Below are 16008 nucleotides of genomic sequence, written 5' to 3' on the forward strand. Positions count from 1 at the left end.
ATTTGTCTTCAATGAAAAAACACAAAAAAGAATTGTCCTAAAGCCAAATTGGATATAATTCCACACCAAACCTAAAAAAGGGGGTGGACAAAAGTATTGGCACTGTTTGAAAAATCATGTGATGCTTCTCTAATTCATGTAATTAACAGCACCTGTAACTTACCTGTGGCACCTAACAGGTGTTGGCAATAACTAAATCACACTTGCAGCCAGTTAACATGGATTAAAGTTGACTCAACCTCTGTCCTGTGTCCTTGTGTGTACCACATTGAGCATGGAGAAAAGAAAGAAGACCAAAGAACTGTCTGAGGACTTGAGAAACCAAATTGTGAGGAAGCATGAGCAATCTCAAGGCTACAAGTCCATCTCCAAAGACCTGAATGTTCCTGTGTCTTCCGTGCGCAGTGTCATAAAGAAGTTTAAACCAATGGCACTGTGGCTAACCTCCCTAGATGTGGACGGAAAAGAAAAATTGACGAGAGTTTTCAACGCAAGATTGTGCGGATGGTGGATAAAGAAACTCGACTAACATCCAAACAAGTTCAAGCTGCCCTGCAGTCCGAGGGTACAACAGTGTCAACCCGTACTATCCGTCGGAGTCTGAATGAAAAGGGACTGTATGGTAGGATACCCAGGAAGATCCCACTTCTTACCCCGAGACATAAAAAAGCCAGGCTGGAGTTTGCCAAAACTTACCTGAGAAAGCCTAAAACGTTTTGGAGGAATGTTCTCTGGTCAGATGAGACAAAAGTAGAGCTTTTGGGGAAAAAGCATCAACATAGAGTGTACAGGAAAAAAAAGAGGCATTCAAAGAAAAGAACACGGTCCCTACAGTCAAACATGGCGGAGGTTCCCTGATGTTTTGGGGTTGCTTTGCTGCCTCTGGCACTGGACTGCTTGACCGTGTGCATGGCATTATGAAGTCTGAAGACTACCAACAAATTTTGCAGCATAATGTAGGGCCCAGTGTGAGAAAGCTGGGTCTCCCTCAGAGGTCATGGGTCTTCCAGCAGGACAATGACCCAAAACACACTTCCAAAAGCACTATAAAATGGTTTGAGAGAAAGCACTGGAGACTTCTAAGGTGGCCAGCAATGAGTCCAGACCTGAATCCCATAGAACACCTGTGGAGAGATCTCAAAATGGCAGTTTGGAGAAGGCACCCTTCAAATATCAGGGACCTGGAGCAGTTTGCCAAAGAAGAATGGTCTACAATTCCAGCAGAGCATTGTAAGAAACTCATTGATGGTTACCGGAAGCGGTTGTTCACAGTTATTTTGGCTAAAGGTTGTGCAACCAAGTATTAGGCTGAGGGTGCCAATACTTTTGTCTGGCCCATTTTTGGAGTTTTGTGTGAAATGATCAATGATTTGATTTTTGCTTCATTCTCTTTTGTGTTTTTTCCTTGCAAGCAAATTAAATGAAGATAATAAGACCAAAGAATTTGTGATTGCAATCATTTTCAGGAAGAAACTGAGTATTATCTGACAGAATTGCAGGGGTGCCAATACTTTTGGCCACCACTGTATAATGACAGAAATGAAGACCAGGTTTTTTTTTTTTTACTATGGCTAACCTTTATATATAAGAATGTTTTCAGTTGCATTTTCTAGATAAATTATAACTTTAACTTCACCTGATAATATCTCTATAACATTTAGGAGAAATTAAAGAAACAAAATCAATGTTTTATTTAGCTCTGCAGCCATTATTTCATTATGTGGGGCCAGTTAAACATTCTCAAACTGGAGATACATCCTCTGTGAGGAAGGAAGCGCCGCTCATAAATGACGACTAGTAAAAGCAGCAGTTCCTTGGACTCACAGACCTCACATCCCAAATCTATTACTGTGTAGGGACATATCTACATAAGAAAAGCATAAAACAAGAGCATACCAGGGGTTCTGATATGAATGAAGGAATTAAATTGCAGCCTGTAGCCTAGCGCAAATTTTTTAACTAAAGCTAACTATTAACATGTAAAATCGGTGTCAATAGCCTTTAAAGATAACCTGTCATGTGAATAAATGCTATTAACTTGCAGACATAGGCTTAATCTGCAGGTTAATAGTGTTCTGGAACCATGTGGCCACCGCAATGTAAGCCTGGCTACTGAGAGGAAATGAACATTATTCCTCCCGGCCGCCTCTGACTTTCAGTCATGGAGGTGCAGCTTCAGTTACTGCTCAGTACATAGTGAGTGATGGGTTGCAACCACGCCTCGGCACTGACTGACAGCGGGCTCTGCACGGATGCACTGCTGAGACAGCTGTCACTTAGTGCCGAGCCGTGGTTGCAGCCGCCGCTCACTACGTACTGAGCGGTGACTGAAGCAGTGCCTTCATGACTGAAAGCCGGAAGCTGCAGGGAGGAATAAAGTTAATTTCCTCCAGCAGCAGGGTCTTCAGTACGATGGCCACATGGCTCCAGAACACTATTAACTTGCAGATTAACTTCATATCTGCAGGTTAATAGCGATTTTTCACATAACAGCTTGCCTTTAAATTATCCCTATTATACCCTAGTATAGGGACACAGTAACTTAACATAACATAGTAACATAGTTTTTAAGCTTGAAGGAAGACTAAGTCCATCTAGTTCAACCCATAGCCTAACATGTTGATCCAGAGGAAGGCAAAAAAAAAACCATGTGGCAAACTCTAAGCTCCACATTGGGGAAAAAAATTCCTTCCTGACTCCATACAACAATCAGACTAGTTCCCTGGATCAACGCCCTATCAAGGAATCTAGTATATATAACCTGTAATATTATACTTTTCAACAAAGGCATCCAGGCCCTTCTTAAATTTTATTAGTGAATCACTCATTACAACATCATGCGGCAGAGAGTTCCATAGTCTCACCGCTCTTACAGTAAAGAATCCGCGTCTGTGATTATGATTAAACCTTCTTTCCTCCAGACGTAGAAGATGCCCCCTTGTCCCCGTCTCAGGCCTCAGAGTAAAAAGATCAGTAGAAAGGTCTTTGTACTGTCCCCTCATATACTTGTACATAGTAATAAGATCACCCCTAAGCCTTCGTTTTTCCAAACTAAATAACCCCAAGTGTAATAACCTGTCTTGGTATTGCAGACCCCCCAGTCCTCTAATAACCTTGGTCGCTCTTCTCTGCACCCGCTCTAGTTCAGCTATGTCTTTCTTATACACCGGAGACCAGAACTGTACACAATGTTCTAAGTGTGGTCGCACTAGTGACTTGTATAGAGGTAAAATTATGTTCTCCTCATGAGCATCTATGCCTCTTTTAATGCATCCCATTATTTTATTTGCCTTTGCAGCAGCTGCCTGACACTGACCACCAAACGTGAGCTTGTCGTCCACCAATACACCCAGGTCTTTTTCAGTTACAGTTTTGCCCAGTGTTTTACAATTAAGCGTATAATTATACATTTTATTTCCTCTGCCCAAGTTCATTACCTTACATTTATCCCCATTAAAGCTCATTTGCCATTTATCAGCCCAAGCTTTTAGTTTACATAGATCCTCCTGTAATATAAACTTGTCCTCCTCTGTATTGATTACCCTGCGGAGTTTAGTGTCATCCGCAAATATTGAAATATTACTCTGGATGCCCCCTACAAGGTCATTAATAAATATGTTAAAAAGAAGGGGGCCCAATACTGACCCCTGTGGTACCCCACTGTTAACTGAGACCCAGTCTGAGTGCTTTCCATTAATAACCACCCTTTGTTTCCTATCACTGAGCCAATTCTTAACCCACATACATATATTTTCCCCCATCCCCATTGTTCTCATTTTATGTAGCAACCTTTTGTGTGGAACCGTATCAAACGCTTTTGAAAAGTCCATATACACAACATCCACTGCATTTCCTTGGTCAAGTCCGAAACTTATCTCTTCATAAAGGTAATGTTGATATTGGGTCATGAGGTTATTCTTCTTCAGATACTCTACAGTAGTATAGCATCTCTTAGGAAACCCTCCAGGATTTTACCCACAGTAGAGGTTAAGCTTACTGGCCTATAATTTCCAAGTTTGGTTTTTGTCCCCTTTTTGAATATTGGCACCACATTTGCTATACGCCAGTCCTGTGGTACAGACCCTGTTATTATGGAATCTTTAAAGATTAAAAATAATGGTCTATCTATGACGTTACTTAATTCCTGCAGTACTCGCGGGTGTATCCCATCCGGGCCCGGGAATTGTCAACTTTAGTGATTTTTAGACGCCGCCGTTGTTCCTGCTGGGTTAAACAAGTGACATTTAATGGAGAATTTTTGTTATCACTAATCATGTTTTCTGTCATGCGATTTTCTTGTGTAAATACGGTTGAAAAAAAAAAAATTAGCATATTGGCTTTTTCCTCATCCTGATCCACCATTTCACCCAGAGTATTTTTAAGGGGGCCAACACTATCATTTTTTAGTTTTTTACTATTTATGTAGTTAAATAATATTTTGGGATTATTTTTACTTTCTCTGGCAATGATTCTCTCTGTCTCAATCTTTGCTGCCTTGATTTGTTTTTTACAGAATTTATTTAATTTTCTATATTTATTTAATGCCTCATCACTACCTACTTGCTTTAGTTCTCTAAATGCTTTCGTTTTGTCACTTATTGCGCCACTTACAGCTCTATTTAGCCATAGTAGTTTCCTCCTATTTCTAGCATGTTTATTCCCATAGGGTATATATTGTGCACAGGTCCTATTCAGGATGCTAATAAATGTCTCCCATTTGCTTTGTGTAGTTTTATGTCTAAGGATATTGTCCCAGTTTATTGCACTAAGATCATCTCTCAACCGTTGGAAATAAGTGGAAATAAGCAACAACAAAGTAAAAAAACAAAATTGCTTTTCACTCTAGCATTCTCGTCCTTTAAAGAGGTCGTCCTCTACTACAATATTGATGACATATGCTTAGTACAGGTCAAAAATATTGGATTGGTGGGAGGACAGTACTAGACCCTCCACCTATCACCTGTTATCAGCTCTGGCAGCAGCTGGATATAAACAGTGTATGGAGCAGAAAGTATACTGTTTAGTGGCCATTCTCAAATACCAAAGCTGAGCAGAAGTGTATAGGAGCTGAGCTGCAGTACTATGGCCACTACATTGTATGTGGAGATGTGCGATTCTGGCTCTGTACATTGTTTAGATAAGGCCACCACTGGTGCTGTTGACAGTTGATCGGTGGGGGTGCCAGCTGTCAGACCCCCAACGATCTGATTCTAAGGATAGGTTATCAGCATCAAAGTAGTGGACGACTCCTTTAATGAGCCACAAAGTAGTGGACAACTCCTTTAATGAGCCACAAAGTAGTGGACAACTCCTTTAATGAGCCACAAAGTAGTGGACAACTCCTTTAATGAGTCACAAAGTAGTGGACAACTCCTTGAATGAGCCACAAAGTAGTGGACAACTCCTTTAATGAGCCAAAAAGTAGTGAACACTTTTGTGGCATAATGGCATAGTAATGATCAACTGTTTGTGAAGCCCAACAATTCTCCCATCCCTAGTACAAAAATCACAGCTCACAAGAGGTATCAGTATATCTCCCACATTGACAAAATGAGCTACCACTTTGCTTCAGCAAGCTACACATTAAATAAAATTAGAGAAATATGATTACTAGGTCTATGCTCCCTGCTATTTATTTTGTGTAAAGAACAAAGCTTTATCCGGGTCTTAATCTTATAAATTGATCCTTGTCATAATTACAAAGATGCTGATTCAATGGACATTATATAGACTGGAGGTAAGAACCTGTACACACTGGCATTGTAGCTTCCATTTTTATAAGAGCCATACCAGACATGAACCGGTTATGTTAATGAATCTTGTTGGTTATATTAGGTCCATCAGGCTTTTTACTTGTTATAACAGAGCATTAGAATAAGCATTGGATGTATGAGCAGAGCCAAACCCTCACAATGCTTCTACCTGTGACCCTTACATGCCACTTCCAATGAATTCTAGTTCATAAAATGCATTTGTAGTTCCTAAAATATTCTTGAAAGGAAAGTTCTCACTTTCCAGTGAAGAAATTAAAAAAAAAAGAGGAAAACCCTCTCTGTTAGGAAGGTCAGAAAAGTAAAAGCTGCAATCTTTTGGATGACATCCAAATAGAGGCAAGAAACCATCTTGTGAAGAAGCGTCTGCTGCTTTAGAGACTGCCAGGCACAGTGCAGAAGGTTTGTGAGATAGCAAGGTGGCTAAATGACTTCTAGCTGGGAAAGCAAGGAGAAACAAAGATATCAAACTGAGAAGTGATCTTTGCCCAGTACTCAGGACTAAAGATGCAGATATTTATTATTACGAGTTGAAGAGCACCCCAATAACAAAGCGCAGCCATTGTGAAGAACATCTGCATAGACCAAATAGTGCCAAGTAAAATGACACCAAATATACCAAGTATACCCCTTACTATCAGCAGCATGACTGGGCTAGTAGGAACAGGTGGCCCACTAATGATGTTGCTAGCACCAAGCATCAAAGGCACATGCCACCCATTGCCAGGGGCGCTGCTGGTGTACATCCGATGACGGAGTCAGAATCAAGTGAAAGTATTAACAGTGCGGTTTACTCTACGCGTTTCGAAGTATTACAACTTCTTCAGGAGAACCACAGAGGTTGTATACAGCAGCAAATAACAGTCTTAAATACACTCATTTTTTAATGTTCAGTATTTAAGACTGTAATTTGCTGCTGTGTACAATCTCTGTGGTTCTCCTAAAGACATTGATATACTTCGAAATGCGTTGAGAACAAACCGCACGGTTAATACTTTCGCTTGTTTCTGAGTTCTTGATCGGATGGACACCAGCAGAGCAGGTCACCCGCTATTTCTTTTTAGAAAAGGTATTATTTGGGAACATATTTTTATGCACTTGAAGAATGGTACTGGGATCCACGCATCTAAGCAACAAGTCAGTGATGGCGACCTATTCAAAATATGTAAAAAAAGAAAAATGCAAGCTCACCTGTTTCGGCTATGTGATGTAGGAACATAGAAATTCGCCCTGACCAGATGTAGGGAGATTCAAAAAAGTTGTGGAATCCAGCTTCAGCTTAAAAATAGAATCCTTTATTAAAGACAATTCAAATTCCAACTCCATGATGGTAGTGCGACAAAACATGGTTAGAAGTGAACAGGCATGTTCTCTCCAGATTCATTAGCTTTGACAAAGGATGAAACGCGTAGCTACAACATGCCTGTTCACTTCTAACCATGTTTTGTCGCACTACCATTGGAGTTGGAATTTTAATTGTCTTTAATAAAGGATTCTATTTTTCAACTGGAGCTGGATTCCACAACATTTTTGTATTGAAAATATGCCCTAGGGCATATAGTATTCTAGCTACCCCCCTGCATACTAAAGCTTAGGATGTGTTTGATTGTAGTTAGAAAACTGCAAGCCACAAATTCTTATCCAGCTGTGGAACGTCTGTGATGAAGGCTTCAATGCAAACCTCCTTAGCTAACATCTCTAAGGCCTCATGCAGAAGTCAGGGATCTTTATCATGCACAAAAACGGTCATCAGTGCTTCGGATCAGATTCTCATCAGAGTTTGGTCAGTGTTTCTGTTTTAACCATCGGAGTTTAATCACTTTTTATTAAATAGCACACAGATGGAATACTAGTGGTGTACGATTTTTTCACGGACCCATAGACTTGCATTGGCGAGTTTGATCCATGACTCGGATCAAAATTAGAAAAGTCTCTGTGCTTTGGTATGGACCACTCGGTCAGCAAAAATACACAGACATGCACACCCCCAAAGGCTATACTAGGAAACGAGGATAGAATTTGTGCAGGAAAAACTATCCAAGGGGTAACATTTCTCCTTATGGAGAGTGACATGTTAAGCATGTCAAGGTGAGGAAACTTTTAAGCCACAATGCTCCTCTGGGAAATATGCAAATTATCTAGTTCTCTTCCTCTCTTAAGAGACAATTTGCATGAAAAACAATGTTTGAATGAGCCCTAGTGCACTTGCTGATGATTGATCACGCACACTTAAAGAAGCACAAAAGCATGGGCCTGCTCCTAATTGTGAAAATCTTAATGTCTCATTTATATTATTTATACAAAGTTCAAAGATCCATGACATGTAATTTCCCAGCATCACAACACGCCTTAAGTAATATTACCATCTGTTTCTACAGTGGATATGAAAGAAACGCTGTGTGTAAGATCTCAGGCTCCAGTACTGTAGGTGTAATTAAGGGGGTTCATATCTGTCGCAACAGCACATTAGGGAGTCATGGTAGCAACCATGAGGACTCTCATCTGATAATTGCCAGCCCACTAATATTGTTCGGGTTTTAACCTGTTAATTTTTCAGTGGTAGTCTTTAAGGTTGTTGTAAAGAATGAATTTAGTATCTTTAAAATGAAAAGTTAAGCCTTAAAGTCTCCATACACAATAGACTAACATCAGCCGATATCGACAGGCTCAACTGACAGTCTAATGTGTATAGGGGCTTCTAAACTGATGTCAGATTTCTGACTACCAATCCTTTTGTTCAGGGCTCGCCCACACCACTGAACTTATTGGAAGAGTGCTATCCCATTTTTTATCGGATAGTGCTTGAACCAATGTTATGTGGGTCACTACTGATGACCGATTTTTTTCACTGACCGAATCTGTCTAAGAAAAAAATCGCAGCATGCTGCAATTTCACTCCGAAATGGGAAGCCACTCAGCCATTAAAGTCTACGGGTACGTGGAAAACATCAGGTTGCACTCGGATGACATATGAGTGCAGTCTGATTTCCCTAGACTGACAGAATGGAGAAGATGGAGAAATTCTGTTCTCCATCTTCTCTTCAATGGCGCTACGATTCTCTCATCTAAGAGAATCAGATCACACCAAGATGACACTCCAATTAAATTCTGATCAGAGTTTGATCAGAGTGTCATTACCATAATCAATCTGATTCTCTAGGAGGAGAGAATATACACTAGTGTGACCCTGGCCTCAAAGTGAAATAAGCCGTCACCATAGGAGTCAGGCAGCAGCTCTCTATGAGCGCTACGTTTCTGCCTTTACATACTTTGGTTGACACTCAACTAGAATTAATTGAAATTCAGTTTTTGCCAATATGTTAAAACCATGTGCTGTTAAATAGTCAAGGCTCCTGTTATATGAGAAATAATAAAAAACAAATTTAGTGGGGAAAAATATTATTATATTAAAGGAGTTTGATAAAAAAAAATGTCATATACCCTAAATTTACCAACATGGTCAAAATTGCTTGTATCATATTTTGGAAACTTCGCTTTATCTCAAATCTTGGAACATGTTAAATTGATGTTTAGATGAGCCTTTATGACCACATATCAATAACAGGTACTGTTGTCTTAGAAAATGTGAATAGTAGCCATAGTACCAGCCATGATAGGATGTTTGTTATCATAGAGGAATAACAGCTACAATACAATTTTAGTTAAATGGGATATATTTGGATAAAACGTGATACAGTGGAGCGTAATTTGTCTTCTACTGTGACGTGTCATAATATGCAATAACAATATTTTCTGAAAGCAACAAGGCCTCATTCAGACTTCAGTGCTTTTTCTCACAGACAGCAATGTGACCGGTTTTCATCTGCTTTTTGGATCAGATTGTCATCAGTCTTTGGTTTATATTTCAGTTTTTGCCATGAGAGTTTAATCAGGTTTTATTTACATGTGAGAAGTTTTCTCAAGCTTCTCCTATCAAACAATCTTGAATATTGGATGATACACGGATGGCATCTGAGTGCTGTCTGATTTTTTTATAAACTTGCATTCACGAGTTTGACCAGTGATTCAGAGCAAAACCCAACATGTCTCAGTATTTTGGTACGGACTACCTTGGTTTGCAAATACCAATGGACATGTCAGCAGCCCCATAGTTCTATCTGGGAAAAACGCAGATAGAACTTGTACGTGAATGACTGACATCTGAATGTGACCTTAATCATAGTCATTTTTGAAGTAATGGTCATGACATATTTCTAAATCTATTACGCTACTACATTTACCTTTTTACATAAAACCAACTGGTGATCGAAGAGGAAGAACACTCTCTGTTGCTGGCGTCCATATGGCTGGTAAATCCATTGCATCTCCCCGGTATAGATAAGTTCTGAACTTCTGTCCAGAATATCATCACCCTATGAAATACAGATACAAGTCATGAAAGATACAGTATAATTTCTAGACAAAAAACATTACAATTAATGCAAAGACAACTATGACTAAACCGCTTGGAAAGCATCGGGCTCTAGTAAACTGATGACTTCTTGTTTTTTGCAACATTTATGTTATTCTATGCTGTGGGATGTATTACGTGGAACCTTAAATGCTGGTATCACGAGTATCTTCACATTTGTGCCACTGGCCGAAAAATAAAAGAAACCCCAAGAACAAAAATAGAGCGAAAAAGTTGATTATCAGATAATCATTAAAATCATCATGTATTTTTTCTATACATTTTATACTAGTTGTCTGGTTCACATACCACATTAGTTGCCACCTTATTGTATATACCATAATTTAACTTATCAGAAAACACCAACATTGTTGGATTTAATAAATAGGTAGGTTATCTACATTGAGGCTTTCTTTCACCCAAGCAAAGGTACAGTTTTTTGTCCTAGCCCTGTATCTAGATATCTTGGCCACAAAGAAAGTGTCTTGTTGGATCACCAACCAAAGGGCACCCAGCATTCAGGGCACATGGCTCAGTTAATCTTCCCATTGCTACACCCTTGATCCCCATTTATTAGCAGATTGGAGAGCTACTACAAAGATAATTTTCCACCCTTGAGGATGTGGGCATTACAAAAACAGTCCATGAGTGTCAATCGAACAGTGAAGGGTGCTGCTGGCAGGTAAAACATTTCCGCTTGGGTCACCAAAATGTTACAGTTGATTTTTGGGGTCCCAGGAAGCAGTTTCCTTTAAGGGATTGTCCAGCGTAGGCAACTCCTTCAATGATCAAATCAATTGTTCTCTCTCTTTTACTTAATGAGTAAAGACTGATTTTTTTTATTGCGTAATAGTTATTAACTTACATTGCATAAAAACAAAACAGACTGTACACAATTTCAAATTTAAAAAATAAAATTTTTAGTTAGTAATAATTAATCATCTATTTTACACCAGAATGTTTTATGACTGTTATACAACTGTTTTGACAGTTTAGAACTGTTTTATGACTGTTTGGCGCTTTTACACAAGTTCTGCTATTTTTCAAGAAGTGGGCAGGCTTAGTGAAAGGTGGCATGGGCAATCAAGGGCCGAAAAATTCACTATAATTTTCACTAGAAAGTGGCGTAAATTATAGCAGAAATCGATTCCAGCTCAGAGATAGAGCATAGAGTACATTTTTAACTCTAACGCAGGCTGCTATAGGAAACAACAATTCTGAGAAATAGTTCTCTTAGTTGATTATATAAAAAAAACTGCCCCTGACAAGGAATTTGAGTGCCTGGTATCATATCCTCATTACAACAAACTGAAGAGGTTTAAAGGAAATCTGCCATTAGGATCAACCCTTTTAAGCCGTCTAATGGGTTTTCAGGTCATAGGAAGCTGAATAAATACCTTGATATCTGCAATCTGATGTCTTATTCCAGAGAAATCCATGTTTTTCTTATATGCAAATGAGATTTTAAGATCTATGGGCCGGACATATATCTCCCCAAGAATCTGCCTCCGGAGCTTATTTTAAATTAAAGGGAGGCATTACCAGTGTAAGACACGTAATGTCTGACACTTTGCTCTCCTGCTTTGCTCTCAAGCTGACACACAGCTAAACAGTGAGATCAGAACTAACACAGCACAGCAGAGTTAACACAGAACAGCAGAGCTAATACAGTACAACAGAGCTAACAGCAATGAGACAAAGTTCACATTGATTCAACTTCTATCTCACAGGCGGCCAGTATTGGGGGAGGGGCAGTACAGCAGACTTGACAACACTGCAAATGTGTTTGCAATTAGACAAGCTTCCACTCTGCTGTACTGTGTTGGTTATAATCAGGAACAGCCCTGCAGCAGAACTGCCAACACTATGGGAGGACAAATGGTGCTGCAAAGGTTTATAATGGCACAAAGTTCACTTCGGTTTTACTGTGTTAGTTCTGAACTTGGTGCAGAGCTGTGTGTGTTCATGAGAGCAGATTGTCAGTCATGACATATCTCACACTAGTAACGCCTCCTTTCATTTAAAACCAGTTCTGGAGGCAGATTCTTAGGGAGATCTATGTGCGGGCCATAGTTCTTAGCAGCTCATTAACATGTAACAAACACTTGGATTTCTCTGGAATAAGATATGAGATCGCAGATATCAAGGTATCATTTTATTCAGCTTCCTATGATCTACATGTCCATGTAGAAGGCTTAGGAGGGTTGATCTTACTGATCGATTCCCTTTGCAAGGTGGACTCTTGTCTCTTTGGCTAGGAACAATGTTATAATCAATCTTGTCCCAACTCCAATAAAACTTTCTAGTACTTTTTTGTGTTCTTTTACCAAATATAGTGTTTTGGTGCTTCGGACTGGCCTTCTACGCAAAAAGCCTGGCACAAAAGTAGTTGCAATTTTATATTTGCCCATGCACATTGATCAATGCCAATATATATTACTAAAGGGATTTATTAATTACAAAATTTACATATGAAGAATATTTCATGGTAAGTTTCCAATAACAATATGATTGTAGTAACGCGAGCACTACAAATATGTGTTGCATTTTTTTGTCTTGTCACCATGTTCATCCTCTGATACTAAAATCCCACCCTAGAGGTGGTGGCATCAACGCCTCGGAAGTAACAGCTTGGTAAAAACAAAGGACTAAGCCATTAGAAAATTTCGATTGCTAATAACACTGTTCAGCCACATTGTATGAAAGGAGTTATTTACTTGTGGAGTGGGTGCAGTAATTCCTGATTTAGTGAGTGGCATCGCTGTGTTCTAATTAGGGACTCACAGACTGATTAGCACTGCAGGCGAGGGGGAGATCAGACGGGAGGGAAAAGCAAAAGGAACGTCTTTTTTTTTTACCAGGCTCCCTTTTTGATGCTTTCTGTTGTTTGAAATCCCTGTTGTAGTCTCTGACTTTATTTTCCTCAAGAGATTTGCTGATCAAGCTGGCCCTGTCTCCAGAACAGCATCTTAGCGGCACGATGCACGGTTTTCAGCCCAGCGTTTGATGTGAGAAGGCATGAAAAAAGGGCTTTTAAATGTGAGTTTCAATGCCTTACTGGAGAATCTGAACACACATGAAAGCATTCGACTTGACAGCTATGTAGGCAGTTCTTCTATTATGCACAAAACCAGTTAACCTTTTTGCTGCTGGAAATAGCGGATCAACTCCGCGATGGTAGACCCTTGCTGACTAATTGTTGCTTTTGGTACTTGTAGAGATACCACTTACTTATAGACACAATAGTATCTCATACTGTGTGTTAACTGCTTGGGGGCAAATTCACTTTCTGTCCAAGTATGACCACAAATCCCATCAGAAGAAGGCAGGAAAACATTTCCTTTTGGATTCCTGTCAATTTCAGAAATATTTTCATGTAGACCTCTTCCAGAAAATATATCCTAAACTTGGCCAAAATACAACCATATGAACGCACCCATAGTGTTAATGCAAGTGAGATTACCAAGTGCACATACATCTATAAAAATAGCACTTAAGCGCCATAAGATATCAGGAATAGCAAACTGCTGCCAAAACAACATGGTGTTAATATAATCACCCTGAGACAAGGCAGCCAATAACATACGCTAGTTGCACTTGTTTCTGCAGCAGAGTATTCAATTTGGTTTCAATTAGGATCTCCGTGTAGCTCGGCTGCCAGTCTTTGCTCCCTATCAGCTCCGCCGAGGATTATTCGGGGTGCAATGAAGCACACAGCTGTGACTCCTTATTTAGAGGGGACTGGCTCAGTCAGATAACAGATGCAGCTGGGAACACGTCATGTACACAAGGCTGGAGATACCAGGGTCTTCCAAGGGGAAAATTATTCCACATTGGTTCACATAGTAACCTTCTAACCTTTGTTTTGAAAAACATCCATTAATAAGATATATTTTCCTAGAGATGTCATAAATATGGAAAAGAATGAGACTTAAATTAATGGATTTTGTGAATTCTTCCTTAATAATCTATTAAAATTAAGTCCACATCTTCCCTTATTTTATTATAGCTAAAAATTGTGGCCATGTACAAACCTTCATTAACCCCTTTACCCCCGAGGGTGGTTTGCACGTTAATGACCAGGCCAATTTTTACAATTCTGACCACTGTCACTTTATGAAGTAATTACTCTGGAACTCAACGGATCCCGCTGATTCTGAGACTGTTTTTTCGTGACATATTGTACTTCATGATAGTGGAATAAATTTCTTCGTTATCACTTGCGTTTATTTGTGAAAAAATTGGAAATTTGGCGAAAATTTAGAAAATTTCACAATTTTCAAAATCTGAATTTTTATTCCGTTAAATCAGAGAGATATGTTACCCAAAATAGTTAATAAATAACATTTCCCACATGTCTACTTTACATCAGCACAATTTTGGAACCCAAATTTTTTTTTATTAGTGCGCTATAAGAGTTAAAAGTTGATCAGCGATTTCTCATTTTTCCAACAAAATTTACAAAACCATTTCTTTAGGGACCACATCACATTTGAAGTGACTTTGAGGGGCCTTTATGACAGAAAATACTCAAAAGTGACACCATTCTAAAAACTGCACCCCTCAAGGTGCTCCAAACCAAATTCAAGAAGTTCATTAACCCTTCACTTGCTTCACAGGAATTTTTGGAATGGGGAAGAAAACAATGAACATTTAACTTTTTTCACAAAAATGTTACTTTAGACCACAATTTTTTTATTTTTGCAGGGGTAACAGGAAAAAATGGACCCCAAAATTTGTTGTGCAATTTCCCCTGAGTACGCAGATACCTCATACGTGGGGAAAAAACACTGTTTGGATGCACAGCAGGGCTCAGAAGGGAAGGAGCGCCATTTGACTTTTTGAATGTAAAATTTGCTTGAATAATTAGCAGACGCCATGTGGCGTTTGGAGAGCCCCTGATGTGCCTAAACAGTGGAAACCCCCCACAAGTGACACCATTTTGGAAATTAGACCCCTCAGGGAACTTATCTAGATGTGTAGTGAGTATCTTGAACCCCCAGGTGCTTCACACAAGTTTATAACATGGAGCCGTGAAAATAAAATTTTCAAATTTTTCCCACAAAAATGTTTTTCAGCCCCCAGTTTTGCATTTTCATAAGGGTAACAGAAGAAATTGCACCATGCAACTTGTTGTGCAATCTCTCCTGAGTAAGCCGATACCCCATATGTGGGGGAAAACCACTGTTTGGGTGCACGGCAGGGTTCGGAAAGGAAGGAGCGCCATTTGACTTTTTGAATGTAAAATTTGCTTGAATAATTAGCGGATGTGCCCATGATGTGCCTAAACAGTGGAAAACCCCCACAAGTGACACCATTTTGGAAACTAGACCCCTGAGGGAACTTATCTAGATGTGTGGTGAGCAACCTTAACCCCCAGGTGCTTCACAGAAGGTTAGAACATGAAGCCGTGAAAATAAAAAAATCTAACTTTTTCCACAAAAATGATCTTTTTGCCCCAATTTTTTTAGCTTCACAAGGGTAAGAGGAGAAAATGGAACCTAAAAACTGTTGTGCAATTTCTCCTGAGTACGCCAATACCCCCATATGTGGGGAAAATACACTGTTTGGGCACACGTCAGGGTTCAGAAGGGAAGGAGCACTGTGTGACTTCTTGAACGCAAAATTGCCTGGAATCAAGAGCGGACGCCATGTCGCATTTCGTGAGCCCTTGATGTGCCGAAATAGTGGAAACCCCCCATAAGTGACCCCATTTTGGAAACTAGACCCCTCAAGAATTTTATCAAGGGGTATAGTGTACATGTTGAACCCAAAGGTACGACAGAATTTGATAACATTAGGTCATCTTATTGAATAAGTTGTCAT

The 16008-nt window shown here is 39.5% G+C and overlaps 1 protein-coding gene across 2 annotated transcripts in view; it reads right to left on the bottom strand.

Moving 5' to 3' along the window:
• ARHGEF9 (Cdc42 guanine nucleotide exchange factor 9) overlaps window positions 1-16008 on the bottom strand; it is a 587846-nt gene that overhangs the window by 60097 nt on the left and 511741 nt on the right. For both annotated transcript variants that reach the window (XM_073641046.1, XM_073641047.1), the window contains one exon: window positions 10013-10144. In XM_073641046.1, the coding sequence (XP_073497147.1) occupies window positions 10013-10144 (132 nt within the window). The remainder of the gene's footprint in view (window positions 1-10012; window positions 10145-16008) is intronic.

This window comes from Phyllobates terribilis, unplaced genomic scaffold (assembly GCF_046119375.1).
Source record: "Phyllobates terribilis strain yellow unplaced genomic scaffold, ASM4611937v1 Scaffold_7__3_contigs__length_470593459, whole genome shotgun sequence".
NCBI lineage: Eukaryota > Metazoa > Chordata > Amphibia > Anura > Dendrobatidae > Phyllobates > Phyllobates terribilis.